Source organism: Staurois parvus, unplaced genomic scaffold (genome assembly GCF_062004578.1).
Source record: "Staurois parvus isolate SC_StPar_1 unplaced genomic scaffold, SC_StPar_1.0 ptg000832l, whole genome shotgun sequence".
Taxonomy (NCBI): Eukaryota; Metazoa; Chordata; class Amphibia; order Anura; family Ranidae; genus Staurois; species Staurois parvus.
Window position 1 is genome coordinate 4,206,608 of NW_028318628.1, and position 15,329 is coordinate 4,221,936.

The 15,329-nt window shown below is 39.0% G+C and overlaps 1 protein-coding gene across 2 annotated transcripts in view; it reads right to left on the reverse strand.

Moving 5' to 3' along the window:
- Nucleotides 1-630: 630 nt before the first annotated feature.
- Nucleotides 631-15,329, reverse strand: part of GOLGB1 (golgin B1) — a 58,486-nt gene continuing 43,787 nt past the window's right edge. For both annotated transcript variants that reach the window (XM_089655318.1, XM_089655319.1), the window contains exons 10-16: nt 13,522-15,310; nt 13,258-13,401; nt 11,637-11,768; nt 11,379-11,473; nt 7,784-7,909; nt 6,032-6,125; nt 631-4,481 (exon numbers count right to left, since the gene is read on the reverse strand). In XM_089655318.1, the coding sequence (XP_089511444.1) occupies nt 4,350-4,481; nt 6,032-6,125; nt 7,784-7,909; nt 11,379-11,473; nt 11,637-11,768; nt 13,258-13,401; nt 13,522-15,310 (2,512 nt within the window). In that variant the 3' untranslated portion in view covers nt 631-4,349. The remainder of the gene's footprint in view (nt 4,482-6,031; nt 6,126-7,783; nt 7,910-11,378; nt 11,474-11,636; nt 11,769-13,257; nt 13,402-13,521; nt 15,311-15,329) is intronic.

Consider the following 15,329-nt stretch of genomic DNA (forward strand, 5'->3'; position numbering starts at 1 on the left):
CATTCGCAGGGATGTTTTGACAGTGCGATTTCTAGCAGCAGGAATCTACTGACTTCTGCTGCTGGGTTTGAGGGCTGTGAGGCCGCAGCTAATTGTGGCTATCTGCACAACCTGTGGGTACCTGTGGTGATCACGGCTGAGCAAAAGATAAATAAAATTTTGAAGTGGGCTAAAGAATTAAATGCAGACTACAGCTCTCTGCTATTTAATAGTTTACCCAAATTCACAGTTAGTATACAAATCACTAAGCAAATGGTTCAAGGAATGGCAAAGTCAGTTTGTAAGCACTTAGAGTGCTGATCAACAGTATACCAGTTTTTTTGTACAGTATGTGGTTGATTTACTAAAACTGGGGAGTGAAAAAACTGGTGCAGTTGTGCATGGTAGCCGATCAGCTTCTAACTTCAGCTTGCTCTGTTAAGCTTTGACAAAAAAACAAAACAAAAAAAAAACAAAAACAAAAAACAACTGGAAACCAATTGGTTTCTATGCAGAGCTGCACCAGATTTTGCACTCTGAAGTTTTAGTAAATCAACCTTTATGTGCCCAAAGGCAGCGAATAGTAAGCCACACCTAAAATGCTCATTGAATGTACATACTGGTCGAAACTAAAAAAGCTCAACAATCTGGTTTATTAAAAAAATACTTTTATTTGTAATTAAAATGTATATCAACACTGCCCTGTCATCACAGAGGTAATCAGAAGCCTGTTGTGTTACAGTTTCTAATCGGAAGATAGAAATCAAGTGTCCCTTAGATAATGGAATGGCAATACAAATGCATACACTTTGGCTTATTTATATATATATATATAAAAAAAAAAAAAACAAACAGAAAAGAGAAAGAGTTATTTCCTACACTAACCAGTCAGATTGATCATTTTATAATTCAGAATTAAAGCTGAGCCCACTCAAACCCAAATGGCTGGTTCTTATGAGATAAAAAGGACCAACTGCATGTTTTGCTTTTTTTTTGTTTTTTTTAATCAACAGCATAGATGTACATAGATAGGAAATCTCCCTAAATCCAACACCATAGCTCCACTTAGGCCCCCCAACTGTACTCGCACAACCAACTGCCTCAGTACATCTCTGTGGGTTACGATGGCTGTCAGTCCTATACACAAAGTAGTGCTTACAAGGCAAATGGCACACAAAAGCCGTCTTCAGCTCTAGCAGGTTTTCAGAATATCCTGGCATGCCTAATCCTTTGTGGATAGAGATCGAGGCAAAATAGGCTCAACCCACAAAGCTTTACCACAAGGATAAGAAGCTTTCTTTGAGCCATGTGTCTAATTTTTAAATCTAACTGTACTCAGCTGAAAAGAACTGTCAATTTTTTTCTGATCTTGGTATGTTATCTTTGCAAATGTAACCTAATGCCTAAGATATCCTGTTTTACAGGTATTATGAATTACAGTTATAACAACAGAAAGAGTGCGAAAAGAGGATTTTTCAAGAAGGCTCTCAATCAAAAGCTAGCAATTACCTTTTGTAATCAGGGTAATAAGGAGACTAGCGCTGCAATATAGTGCAAAACCTAGAATTTTATGAAGCAGACTCATTAAAAGAGGTACTGTCAGATCTTCTTCCTGACATTACTTAAAATCCCCTCTGTTAACTCATGCTCCTTATTTCAATGTGTCAGACTTGATATTCAAATCCGTGTTATGGATATTAGAGCAATTTTGTGAAGTTGTTGCCTTTTTGCAATATTCTCCTTTTTGGTGGTTTAACTTAAATCTTTTCTAACAAGACTGGGGGAAACATGTGACAGCTTTTAAAAACATATCCACCATGGAATGCGCTTTTATCATATAGATAAATCATATAAAACAAATATAAACTGGGGGTATCTTACTGAAGTGGTTAAAAAGATAATCATTCACAAACATTCAGAAGATAACACTGATTACTTACAGAAATAATCACTTAAACAAGATGTATAATTTATAGAATTAACAATGAGGCATTTTCTCCCAGTACATCAGGAAACAAGACCAGGCGCATTGTGAGTGTGTGTACACACACACACACACACACACACACACACACACACACACACACAATCTTGCACAATGGAGATTGCGGTGCAAATAGTGTGGATGCCCAGTAAACCTTCACTGACAATCCTCAATCAGCCCAATAATCTTGGTATGCTTTACTATTAAAAGAGACCCTGACACCAAGCATAACCTTTGAATCACTTAAAATAGCAACATAAAATGTGTTCTCACATCTTTTGCCAGCTTTTTAACTATTCTTTTTTTTTTTTTAAACACAGAATAACATTTTCCACGGATCCAACATTACTAGTATTGATTTCTTCTCTGTGCTGGACCCATCTGCTCCACCCCTCCCAGCTCACTGCTGTGTGTGAAGCTACCTGCTCATTATCCCTTCTCTTGTATGACAGCCCAATCTGATAGTTTTCTGATTTTTACAGGAAAATAAATGACTTTATTAAAAGCTGTAAAGTCACTTAAAAGGAACAGCATTAGAAACTCCCATCTACAGATGTTAAGTATTTAAATGGAACCTATTAGTATAGAAATATGGGAAATGCCATTGCAAGCTGTTTTTCAAAGATACAAGCTCAAGGGCAATTAATCCAGTCCTGCTTTTACCACCACTACTAGCATGCACACAGTGATGTCTAAATCTTCATCCTGGATACTGGTTCTGGATAACTGACTCACCAGGTGCAAAGAGCATGTAACTTTAAAAATAAGTTGCAAAAGGGAGCACTCCATTTCTACCCCAACACATTCTCTTTAAAGTCTAACGCCAAGTTTAAGGAAATTATCCAATAAAAAAAAACTTACAACGAAGGCCTCCACTGAAGAGAGTAAAGCAACTCAAGCCTAAGTCCATGTTTTATTGAACTTTAAATAGTTTTTTTTTTTTTTTTTTAACCAAGCTGGTCCAAATTTTCTTCACTAACATGTGCAGCGGCTGTATGAACTGTTTTGCCGCATCAGCATACAGTACCCGGCACTGTGTTCCGGCAGTGGGATGGGTATGAATGAATACAAAACTACCTCTGATTGGCTGAGGTGGAAATCGAGACATCATCTGCCCATCTTCAGCCATTTATAATAAGCCTTCTATTAATTTAGAAAGTACAAAGCACCCATCCTACTGCTGGAGCACAGAGCTGTATACTGTATGCTGAGGCTATATACAGTTCATACAGCGCTGACAGCTGCTGCATTTTGTTAGTGAAGGAAACGGTTTGTTTGGAGCAACTTGGTCCAAAAAAAAAAAAAACGCTTTAAATTTCAATAAAACATGGATTTAGGCTTGAGTCACTTTACTCTCTGTGAGTTTTTAATTGGATAATTTACTAAATTATCCAATTTAAAAAAAAAAATGGAGCTCTTTTAGTTCCCTATTTGAAAACTTAAGCCTGATGTGCATGGATCTAAAGCTGACTATACACTATACACACACCTAATTGTACAACCTCCTTTAGATCTCATATCAACTATGCAGTGCAAGAGCCTGCCCAATTTCATACAAATTGAAATGTTTACTTAGGTTTATCTTCATATCAATCCAAATTGTATAGTGTAGGGCCAGTTATAGACACCATAAAAGGTAATAGCAGTCAATCACACATTTACTGGGCTTTGTCATCCCTATGGTTCTGTAAGTTCCTGATGCAGAAAGTCCTGATGATATGAGAAAATTCTGTGCAAATTACACAAATGCAAAAAAACAAACAGTATTTTCAAAGAAACATACAAGGACAGGAATGAAATATTACAAATGCACACAAAGAATAACGTGCTTTAGTGATAATAAATACAAGCTCTTTCAAAAGGCTATTTTAGAAAGAGAAAACAGTAACTTGTAATATATAAATATGCAACATTCTTATTAAACAGATTATTTACAGGTTTACACAACCACTCTCTCCCAATTTAGCACAATCAAGGTGAGGACATAACATCTCTACCGATTAAACAATATTTCTGAGATCATAGAGAGAACTAGAACAGCCTATGAGTTGTGGAAAAGGCAACAGAGGTGAACTGGGCTAGATGGCTATGCTTGCCAGCAATCAAAAGAGTTGAAACCATTTTCAAGTCATGCTGACTTTTTAGAAAGCTGTGTATTACATCCAGTGATGCTGCTGACATCATTCTTCAGAATTTATGGTGGTGTAGCCCTGAGTACAAGATGTGATGCCACACCACACTTTCAGTGAAGATACCCAAGATAAGAATAGTAATCTCCTGGTGTTTGTCATGGCTTCAACTCTCTTTCCCAACTATATTCAGCATAAGGACTGGAATGGTGCTCTTCAACTCCAATGTCATCCCTTTGGGGTAAAAGCATATGTTTTCACAGATGCCCAGTTAAGCACAAGAATAGTAGTGCATGAATAAGTAAAAGATACAATGAAACCAGCAGAGGGGTTTTGGTGCGAGAACAGAACACAAGTCGCAGTAGTCTTTTCAGTGATGAGCTTCTTGCCTGAAATGAAAAAAATTGACATAGAATGACTACACGAGTGTTGGAGAGAGGTACTGAGCACCTGTAAGTTGGAACTAAAGACAATTTGTATAGTGAGACACAATAAAAGAATTTAGGATCATTTGGGACTAAAGAATTTAGAGCATTAAATCAGGATTGGCCTTATGCAATATATTCAGCCTTACGTTATCTAAAGATAAGATACCTTAAGACTCTTAAAATTTATGAAAGATTCATATTCTTAGTTTTTTTTTTTATTTTGAGCTTGAGGATGTTAGTGACCTCATCCACAGTCATATTTGCATGACACTATCTCCTTACTCCTCATAGTGCATATTGGTGTCTTAAAATTAACTTCTTAGTTGTCTACTTTGATTTTAAAGTAGAATTCCAGCCTAACGCTAGTTATGCTTAAAAATGTCCCCTCCCCTTTGCTGCTAACTAACCTGTGTAAGAAAAGACGGGTATACTTACCTTTTTATTGGTCAGCTCTGGTCTAGTCATGCGATTCCCCTGCATCAGTGAGCGGAGGGTGCAGGGGAGAGGAGGGAGTGCTCGACAATGGCTGGGAATTCCGAGAGCTCTGATATCACTCAGAGGCTTCCATATCCCAGCTGCTGTGGGCAATGCCTTCTAACTACAGTGATTTACAGCTTCCAGGGAGACCCTTTGCTTGCCTTTATCTGTTCCTTCCACTGATACAAGTCAGTATTTCTTTCCACTGGCACCAAAGACAAAGCATTATTCCTCTCACTGACATCAACAATGGGGTACTATTCCTCCAGAGATAGAACACTATTCCTCCCAGTGACACCAATGATGTAATTTTTTTGCTCCCACTGACCAACAAGTCTATGGCATTGTTTACTCTCTCCAATACCAGGTTATTTTGTACTTCCACTGGCGACAGTCCAACCTCCCTAAAGTTGAAGGGCTGTAAACTGGCCCTGTGTTTCGAAAGTTTGGAGACCCCTGGAATATGGCATAGCTACATTAGTCCAAGCTGGACCAATGTAACTATGTCACAATGTCCATACGTGGAATTCTTCTTTAGAGAAAATATGTGCGGATATAAAATAATGGGGCTTTGCTACTACATGAGTCAATGACACGGAACTAGTATGAAGGATAAGGGATTTGGACCCGACTGGCTACATTGTTCAATTCAGGTTAATGATTTACACTTATTAGGGAAGTCTGGATGAGCATAAATGCCCCAGAGAAGGCATCTCTATGGGGAAAGAAAAAAAAAAAAAAGCACCTTATTGGAAAAAAAGGCAATAGTGGCATTTCTCATGTATCTATCCTCACATATTTCCATTAACTATGGAGCTCTGTTATTTGTCATATCTGTTCCAGGTCAACAACAAAGTAATTAAACCATTCAGCCAGTCAAATTTAACATTTTCAGAAGGAGAAAAACAGCAGTTGCAGTATGGCTGGAGAATGTCTGTTAATAGCACAAAGTACAAATAAAATAAAAGGTAATAGGAAACTGTAATAAACCTTAACCTGGGCAAGCTGTTTAAAAGCAAATTTGGCTTGTTCACCTTAACATTTGGTACATCATGTGGCTCCATCAGTAATGACAACTCATGTGGTGCAACAGGTTCCTCATGGGCTGACCAATCCTGTGAACCCAACCTACATAAGAAAAACAAAAAAACATGTTATATGTCTAATCCAACTACATTAGGCTGCAAACCAAGAAAGCATCGTAATTGTTTTTTTAATCAGTTATGAAAGAAAGTGTCTATCACTTACATCAACACTCACACACCGTTATATACAAACAAAATAAATGCATTAAAAAAAAATTACACACACACACACACACTTTATGGAACCAAAAACAACTAGGCACTTGCTGTTCATTTAAAGGACAAAATGTGCAATATTGTGTTCAACTTCAAGTAAATGCCACCAAACAATCATCATGAGGGTACATACACTATATTGCCAAAAGTATTGGGACACCCTTCAAATCATTGGATTCAGTTGTTCCAATCACCTCCATGGCCATAGGTGTATAAAATCAAGCACCTAGGCATGCAGACTGCTTCTACAAACATTTATGAAAGAATGGGTCGCTTTCAAGAGCTCAGTGATAGGTTGCCACCTGTGCAATAAGTCCATTCGTGCAATTTCCTTGCTACTAAATAACTATTCAACTATTAGCAGTATTATAACAAAGTGGAAGCAACTGGGAGCAACAGCAACTCAGCCACAAAGAGGCGAGATCAGCGCTTACTGAAGCGCACAGTGCGCAGATGTCGCCAGCTGCCTGCAGAGTCAATAGCTAAAAGACCTCCAAAACCTCATGTGGCCTTCAGATTAGCACAACAGTGCTTCATAGTATGGGTTTCCATGGCCGAGCAGCTGCATCCAAGACTTATATCACCAAGTGCAATGCAACGCGGCGGATGCAATTGTGCAAAGCATGCCGCCAGTGGAGATGTGTTCTCTGGAGTGACAAATCACACTTCTGTCTGACAATCCGATAAATGTGTCTGGGTTTAGCAGCTGCCAGGAGAATGGTGCTTGCCTGACTGTATTGTGCCAGGTGTAGTTTGGTGAAGGGGGATTATGGTGTGGGGTTGTTTTTCAGGGGTTGGGCTTGGCCCTTAGTTCCAGTGAAGGGAACTCTTAAGGTGTCAGCATACCAAGACATTTTGGACAATTTCATGCTCCCAACTTTGTGGGAACAGTTTGGGGATGGCCCCTTCCTGTTCCAACATGACTGCGCACCAGTGCACAAAGCAAGGTCCATAAAGACATGGATGAGCGAGTTTGGGGTGGAGGAACTTGACTGGCCTGCACAGGGTCCTGATCTCAACCTGATAGAACACATTTGGGATGAATTAGAGCGGAGACTGTGAGCCAGGCCTTCTCGTCCGACATCAGTGCCTGACCTCACAAATGTGCTTCTGGAAGAATGGTCAAACACATAAACAAACTCCTAAACCTTGTGGACAGCCTTCCCAGAAGAGTTGAAGCTGTTATAGCTGCAAAGGGTGGGCCAACTCAATATTGAACAATAAGGACTAAGACTGGGATGCCATTAAAGTTCATGTGTGTGTAAAAGCAGGCGTCCCAATACTTTTGGCAATATATTGTAGCACAGTACTAAAAACAATGGAGAGATTTAGATTAATGAGGCAGAGTACATTTTGTGCTTATCACCACTCAATCAAGACTAATTTTGCCTACTTTAATTTTAACTACTTTACCTGTCCATTATCCTGCAAGCTCCCTTCACTCACAGTAATCATTGGATGGTCTGGGCTAGCTATCTCACTCACCTGTTTATATTTTCTTCAAATTCTTGTATCCTATCCTCTGCTCTTTGGCGTTCCTCCCTCAGCTGTTGTTCCAGGACTGACCTGACATGTTCATGCTCGGTACTCTGTTGCTTCAGCTCCAGATATCTATGCAAAAAAGAAAGGAACGTTTTAACAAAAAGTAAGTGTGGCAATTCAGGGATTAATTACCATTATAAAATTGGAACAAACACTTCTAAGCTAATGCCAGTTTTGGGGTTCAGGTTTTGTTCATTTTAAGATTTAGTGTGGAGGTCACAGTTATTTTCAGATACAGTTTTTCATTTGTTGTTTGGATGGGGTGTCTCAGGCCAAAAACTAGCAGTGCTGATGCTGAAAACCCGATGGCTTTCAGGGAGGTTAACACACAAAACACAAAGTATTTTTTTCATGTGTACCTGCTTGTAAAAGACTTATGACCACCTAAACTAAATAGAACAAAAACACGTTATCTTTTACATATTATTTACCTATAATGGCAAGTATTAAAAAAAATCATTAATCTATTATCACTGCAGAAATTGGTGGTACATTAACTGCTCAAAATAAGTGAAATGAAAGGGTAACAAATGTTAATATTTGACTCCCTAACCACCGAAATATGACATACTGTACTTTGGCACTGGGAGCAATTCTTGGAGTAGGATTTTCATGCCAAACATAAATTAACACGTGTGCAAGCATGTATCTATCCTGTAACCCTATCCCAAAGTCTTAACTCTGTACTAACAAGTAAAGCTAAACTCAAATTTAAAAAAATAAACATAAATGTTATTAATAATAACTTTTCAACTTGCAGCATTATTTTACAAAAAATCATTACATGTTATTTTACATAAAACTGGTAAAAAGCATCTCTACTTCTTTCTCTTGATATTATCTCACTGTAATCCCTTATAGAACATACATTTAGAGTGGAAGGCTTGCAGCAGTAGAGGCAATATGAGTCCTAGAGTTACTTAGGGAACAATAAGAGGAATCGTTGAATGTGGTGAGAGGATGCAGGCATCTGACACACCCAGCAGTATGTTGGATATAAAGATCCAGACCATGGTATATATATTTATTACAGGTACTTTTATAGTGCCATCAATTTACCCAGCGCTTTACATATACACAGTTAGATCCATATATATTTAGACACTCACACAAATTTAGATTTCTCAGGTATTTACCAAAACATATTCAAGCTATAGTTATATAATGAATATAGGCTGAAAGTGCACACTCTCAGGTTTAATTTGAGGATATGTACATCCAAATTAGAGGAAGGATTTAGGAATTACAGCTCTTAAGAGTAGCCATCCCCCCTTTTTCAGTTTCCCCAAAGTAATTGGACAATTGAATCAAAAGCGGTTTCATGGCCAGGTGTGGGCTACTTCTTCGTTATTTCTTCATCAATTAAGCAGGTAAAAGGTCTGGAGTTGATTCTAAGTGTCGTTTGAAATCTATTGCTGTGAACCTACATCATGTGTTCAAAGGAACTGTCCATGAAAGTGAAACAGGCCATTGTAAGGTTTAAAAAACAAAACAAATCCATCAGAGATAGCAGCAACATTAGGAGTGGCCAAATCAACAGTTTGGTACATTCTGAGGAAAGAAGAACGCACTGGTGAGCTCAGCAACATGAAAAGGCATGGACATCCACGGAAGACAACAGTGGTGGATGATCGCAGGATCCTCTCTGTGGTAAAGAAAAACCCATTCACAACATCCAGAAAAGTGAAGGACACTCTCCAGGAGGTGGGCGTATCATTGTCAAAGTCTACAATCAAGAGAATACTTCACGAGAGCAAATACAGAGGGTTCACCACAAAGTGCAAAACATTCATAAGCCTGAAGAATAGAAAAGCCAGATTAGCCTTTGCCAAGAAACATCTAAAAAAACCAGACAACTTCCAGAAAAGCATTCTTTGGACGAATGAAACGAAGATTAATCTGTACCAGAATGGCGGGAAGAAACAAGTGTGGAGAATGTTTGGAACAGTTCATGATCCAAAGCACACAACGTCATCTGTAAAACATAGTGGAGGCAGTGTGATGGCATAGGCATGCATGGCTTCCAGTGGCACTGGGTCATTGGTGTTTATTGATGATGTGACAGAAGACAGAAGCAGCCGGATGAATTCTGCAGTTTTTAGAGCTATACTGTCAGCCTAGATTCAGACAAATTCAGCAAGTTGATTGGACGGCGCTTCACAGTACAGATGGACAATGATCCAAAACACACTGCAAAAGCAACCCAGGAGCTTTTGAAGTAAAAGAAGTTAATATTCTGCAATGAGTCAATCTCCTGATCTCAACCCAGCGGAGCATGCATTTCACTTGCTGAAGACAAAACTAAAGGCAGAAAGACCCACAAACAAAAAACTGAAGACAGCTGCAGTTAGAGCCTGGCAAAGCATCAGAAAGGAGGAAACCCAGTCTTTGGTAATATCCATGGGTTCCATACTTCAGGCAGTCATTGCCAGTAAAGGATTCTCAACAAAATATTAAAAAATGAACATTTTATTTATGATTATATTCATTTCTCCATTTACATTACATTTGAGCCCCTGAAAATGGAGGGACTGTGTATAAAAATGGTTGCAGTTCCTAAAATTTGTACCTGATATTTATGTTCAACTCCTTGAATTAAAACTGAAACTTTGCACTTCAAATTCATTTGGATTGTTTCGTTTTAATTTATTCTGGTGGCATACAGAACCAAAAGTATGAAAAGGTTACCTTTGTCCAAATATATATGGACCCAACTGTATATATTGTACATTCACATCAGTACCTAACTCTCAAGGGGCGTACAATCTAAGGTCCCTAACGTGCATTCATACATACACATACTAGGGACAATTTAGACAGGATCCAATTAAACTACCAGCATGTCCAGAAACCCACGCAGGCACATGGAGAACATGGAAACTGCAGGCAGGTGGTGCTGTGGTTGGGATTCGAACCAACGACCCTAGTACTGCCAGGCAGAAGTGCTAACCATTTAGCCACTGTGCTCCCCATATACACTGTTCAAAAAAAATTAAAGGAACATTAAAGGATTTACCAAATCAGAGTTAATATTTAAATAAGACAAAAAAAGCGGAGCTTGAGCTGCTATCTAAAACAGAGCAGGCTACTTTAAAAGGAGAAGTTCATCTTTGAGAACATTTTACACATTCCACCCATTTTTTGAGCGCCGTGGTAGTTCATTGCCTATTGCTGTCAGTCTGTATCTGCTTGCCCATACGAGCAGACAGATACAGCGACAAGTCTGCAGAAGTCCTGCATAGCACCTGCGATATGCCGATTGTGGTTGCAATGCTTTCTAGGCTCCAAGTAAAACAATAATAAATGCACATTTTTTTTACCTGCAAAAAGATGTGCATTTATTATGTTTTTTTAAAAGGTGAAATTACCCTTTAAGCTTTGCATAACAGACCTAAAATAATAAAAAAAAAGGGATAGTTACAATACTACAAATAAGGTATATATATATATATATATATATATATATATATATATATTTATTAGTAACTGTAGAGCTAATTAAAGCAGTCATAGGGTATAGAACAGGAACATAACTAACCTTTGCTGAAGCTCCATGAGTTGACGATCAGATTCAGTTTGGGGTTCCTTCTTTTCTTGTGGGGCTCCAGGCGCAGAATCACTCAGTAAAGCATCCTTCAGAAAGAATCAAAATGTCAAATTAAGGACAGAAATTTACTTGTAATGAAAAAAGCAGAGCCAATTACAAAACTAAAACAAAATATTTACATTGTCTTTTTTGTAATGTTTCTGTCACATCGAACGTTATTAATAATTGGGAAGCTTCATTCATTCTTACCGAACTTTTGGGATGCGTTTCATGTAGCTGTCGCTCAAGGGATGAACACTGGTTTATAGCATCTCTCAGGTTTTGGTTGCTATCATGCAGCTGCAGAGATAAAGAACTTTTCTCTTCGAATATCTGAGAAAACTGCAGAAATACAGTTAGATGAAGTTAAAGCTGAACTGCTACCATCTAAAGAATGACTTGCAATGCAGCTCAACAATTAATTTTAAAGCACAACTGTGGGACAATATTCATTCCCCTCCAACCCCTCCCAATCTGATTGCCAGAACTAAAAAAAACAAAAAAAAAAAAATTACCTAAACCCCTATTTTTACTTACCTTAGGGTGTGGTCATGTGATCATCCAGCTTAATTCATCCTTCTCCACAGTTTGCTTCCTGTTGGAGTCCTTCTGGGTGTCCCTGTCACTGAGTGGTGTGGACTATTCCCACTGCCTGAGATGCAGAGTGGGCCTCTAAAATCCAACAGAGATCCAACATTGGGTAACGAGGAGTGAAGGGGACCGGACGGTGAGAGTTAACATGCAGAGCTGTACTAGCAGTCCTTACAATTAGGAATGGCATCAGCGAGGAGACCTGAATGGAGGACTCCGGTGAGTATAATTGAGTTAAAGGCTAAGCTCACCTTTTTGAAAAAAAAAATAAATAAATGCACATACTTTTGCAGGAAACAAATGTGCATTTATTATTTTTTTAATCAGTGGATCATGGGTGTAATTTCATCCTCCTGCACACACTGCCTGCAGCTATGCTGCCTGTACCTTTGTGTGGGCTTTATGGTATAGAGCTATAGGCTAGAGCTGAGAACTACAAGCCATCTGCCACAGTGGCAAACAAGACTTCCTGTGAATGAATGAATGACGCAGCTGTGCTGGAGAAGCAACACGCAGTCGTGCCTTTTTTTTAAAAAATGTGACATCGGTCACAGGGAGGACTGGAATCGGGGTGCAGGTCTGGAACAAGTTACACGATACATCCTAATTCTGGGTGTATCGAGTAACATGCATCAAAAGGTGAAATTATCCTTTAACAAAGTATGGACATCTAAATGGGGGGGGGGGGGTATGGAGGAATGGTAGGAAGATCAATTTTGCTTGGAATTGGACTTTAGTAAAAGGTAAGGATTAAACTTGGGATGTGATTTAATTTTGATATCTGCTTCAAATATACAGATTTGGGAGAAGGGATTTAATAAAACATTCCTAACGCATTCAGCAACACCCACTACATGCTCTGTGCATATTATGAAAGATGGGGACACCGCTCTGTCTCACAGAAGTTGCTGAACTGAGCTGCAGACATTCGGAGGATAGAAACTACAAGTGAATTCACATATAAATCCTCTGAACCCACACTTACCTCTGTATCTTCTGCAGTCCCCGATGTAGATTACAATCTACTCTACACCTAGTTTTCAAATGATTTCCTATGCCAGAAACTGTGTTGTGCTGAAATGGCTGAGCAGCACTAAGTGGCCTTGCTCTAAATTTCTCAGTTTTGTGAATTTTGTTGAGTTTTTAGCTGAGAACTTTGCCCATCTCATGGAAAAATCTTACCAGAAAAAAATAGTACACCAATATATTCTTGGTAAAGTTCTAGTGTTTTTCCACTAACCTTAACATTGAGCTGTTGTATCATTAGTTCTTTTTGGTGTACTTGAGTTAGTGTGTTGCTGAGTTCAGTGCGTAGGTTCTGCACTTCTGCTTGTGTGCTCTGAAGGTCTTCCAGTAGCAAACGGTTAGAATGATCACTGGAGGTCTGAAAGATACACTGGAATTTGTTACTATGATTATATTATATAAAAATGTTATAACCAAAAACGGGGAATCTTTTTTTTTTTTTTACTTGACAACAAAAACAATCTCATTGAATAAATACCTTGCTGTTTGTTTGGTATGAGCTCTGCAAAGTCCTCTCTATTTCCCTAGGTGGTGTCTTCAAGCTGCTTTGCAAACTATCACGATCCTCCTGTAGACTTCCCATTGCTTTGGACATATTGCGAAGTTGCATTTGTGAAGCTTGAAAGTCAGTGGTCACTCTACGGATTTCCTCCTCTCGCACCTGCAAGCTGGATATAAGCTCTTTCAGTTGACTTTGTATCCGTTGTTGTTCCTCTTTGCTTTCTGATAGAATGAAATTAAGGTTATCTCTTTCCGTTTTAATTAATCTAAACTCTTCATTCAGGGTGAGAAAGTCTTTCAATTGCTCCTGCAAGCTCTTAATTTCTTCTTGAGCAATATCATGACTGTCCTGCAATGATCTCATGGATCCTCCAAATGCTTGTATCTGAGCTTTAAGAGAAGAGTTTTCTTCCAGTGCATTTAGCAGCCTCTGCTCTGCATCCATGAGATCCCTTGCTAGTTCTGCAACTCTTTCTTCTGCTGTCTCTGTTTCATTACGCAGTATGCCAGTATCATGCTGTATGCTCTGGAGCTTCTTATTCAAGTCATCCTCTGCAAGCTGCACCCGCTTCTCAGCCTCTGCTTGCATGCAAACCGCTTCTTTTTTGAAGCTTTCTAATTCTTTCTTCACTTTCAGTAGCTCTTCTTTTAGAATTTGTACTTCATGTTCTTCCTGTTTAAGCTGATTTCTAAGTGCCTCATTCTCATTTTGTAGCTGAGAGATATCATGTGTCAGACTATCAACCTGTTCTAAACTTCGGAGTTTCTTCTTCTTGGTTTCATCTAACTCCTGCTGCAGAGCATCCCGCTGTTCCTTTTCATGATTTAGCACCAGCTCCTGGTTATTCTGTTCAATGCGCAACTTTTCAATCTCCTGTAATTTTTCCCCCAACAACTGCTTAAGTTGTGAATCCTTCAGTGAGATCACCTCTTTTAAGTCTTCCCGGTAGCGAGCTAGCTGAGCATTTAATTTTGCATTTTGTGCATTTAAGTCATCAGTACGGCTTCGGAGGAATCTTAACTCCTCACGGAGCTTGTTGCTTTCTGCTGCTGCCTCTTGAATTAGGCCATCTTTGGCAAGAATTGCATCAAGATGTCGCTGCTCCAATTGCTGGTAATCACTCAAAACACGTTCTCTCTCCTCCTGTAGAGAGCACATAGATTTGGTGAATGCCTGTAACTGCGCCTTACTTCGGTCAGCCTCTTCCTGGTTGGCTTTTAGTCGAGTTTTCAGTTCTTCTAATTTGCCTTGCATGTGTTTTCTATCCCTTTCAGCTTCTTCTAATCTCTCTTCTAAAGCTTTGCACTGAATTGCATGCAGTTCATTTAGCTCACCCACAGCTACACTTACTGCTTCATCACGAGCACTTAGCAACCGCACAACGTCTTGTTCTTTCTGTTCCAACTCTACATGTAGCTGTTCTGTTAAAGATTTGGAAGCCTGCAGGTCACTCAGAGTCTGCTCATTTTGCAGCTTCAGGTCTTGAACTTCTGCCTCTAACTTTTGTACTGTTTCCAGCAAATTCTTCTTTTCATTGTGAAACTGTGTGACTTCCATGTTCAGACTCTCTAGTTGGTTTAGCCTATCTTTTGCTTCCTGGCTCTGCAGTTTCAACTCTTCCTGGCAGGACTGGTGCATTTTCTGTTCTTCTTCCAGACAGGAAGAAAGAATTGATTTTTCCTCCAATAGAGAATCTCTTGCTTTAGTGAGACTCTCTGCCTCAGTCTGCCCAGTTGTAACCAATTCTTCATGCTCTGACTGTAGCCTGAAATAAAGAAAGAAAA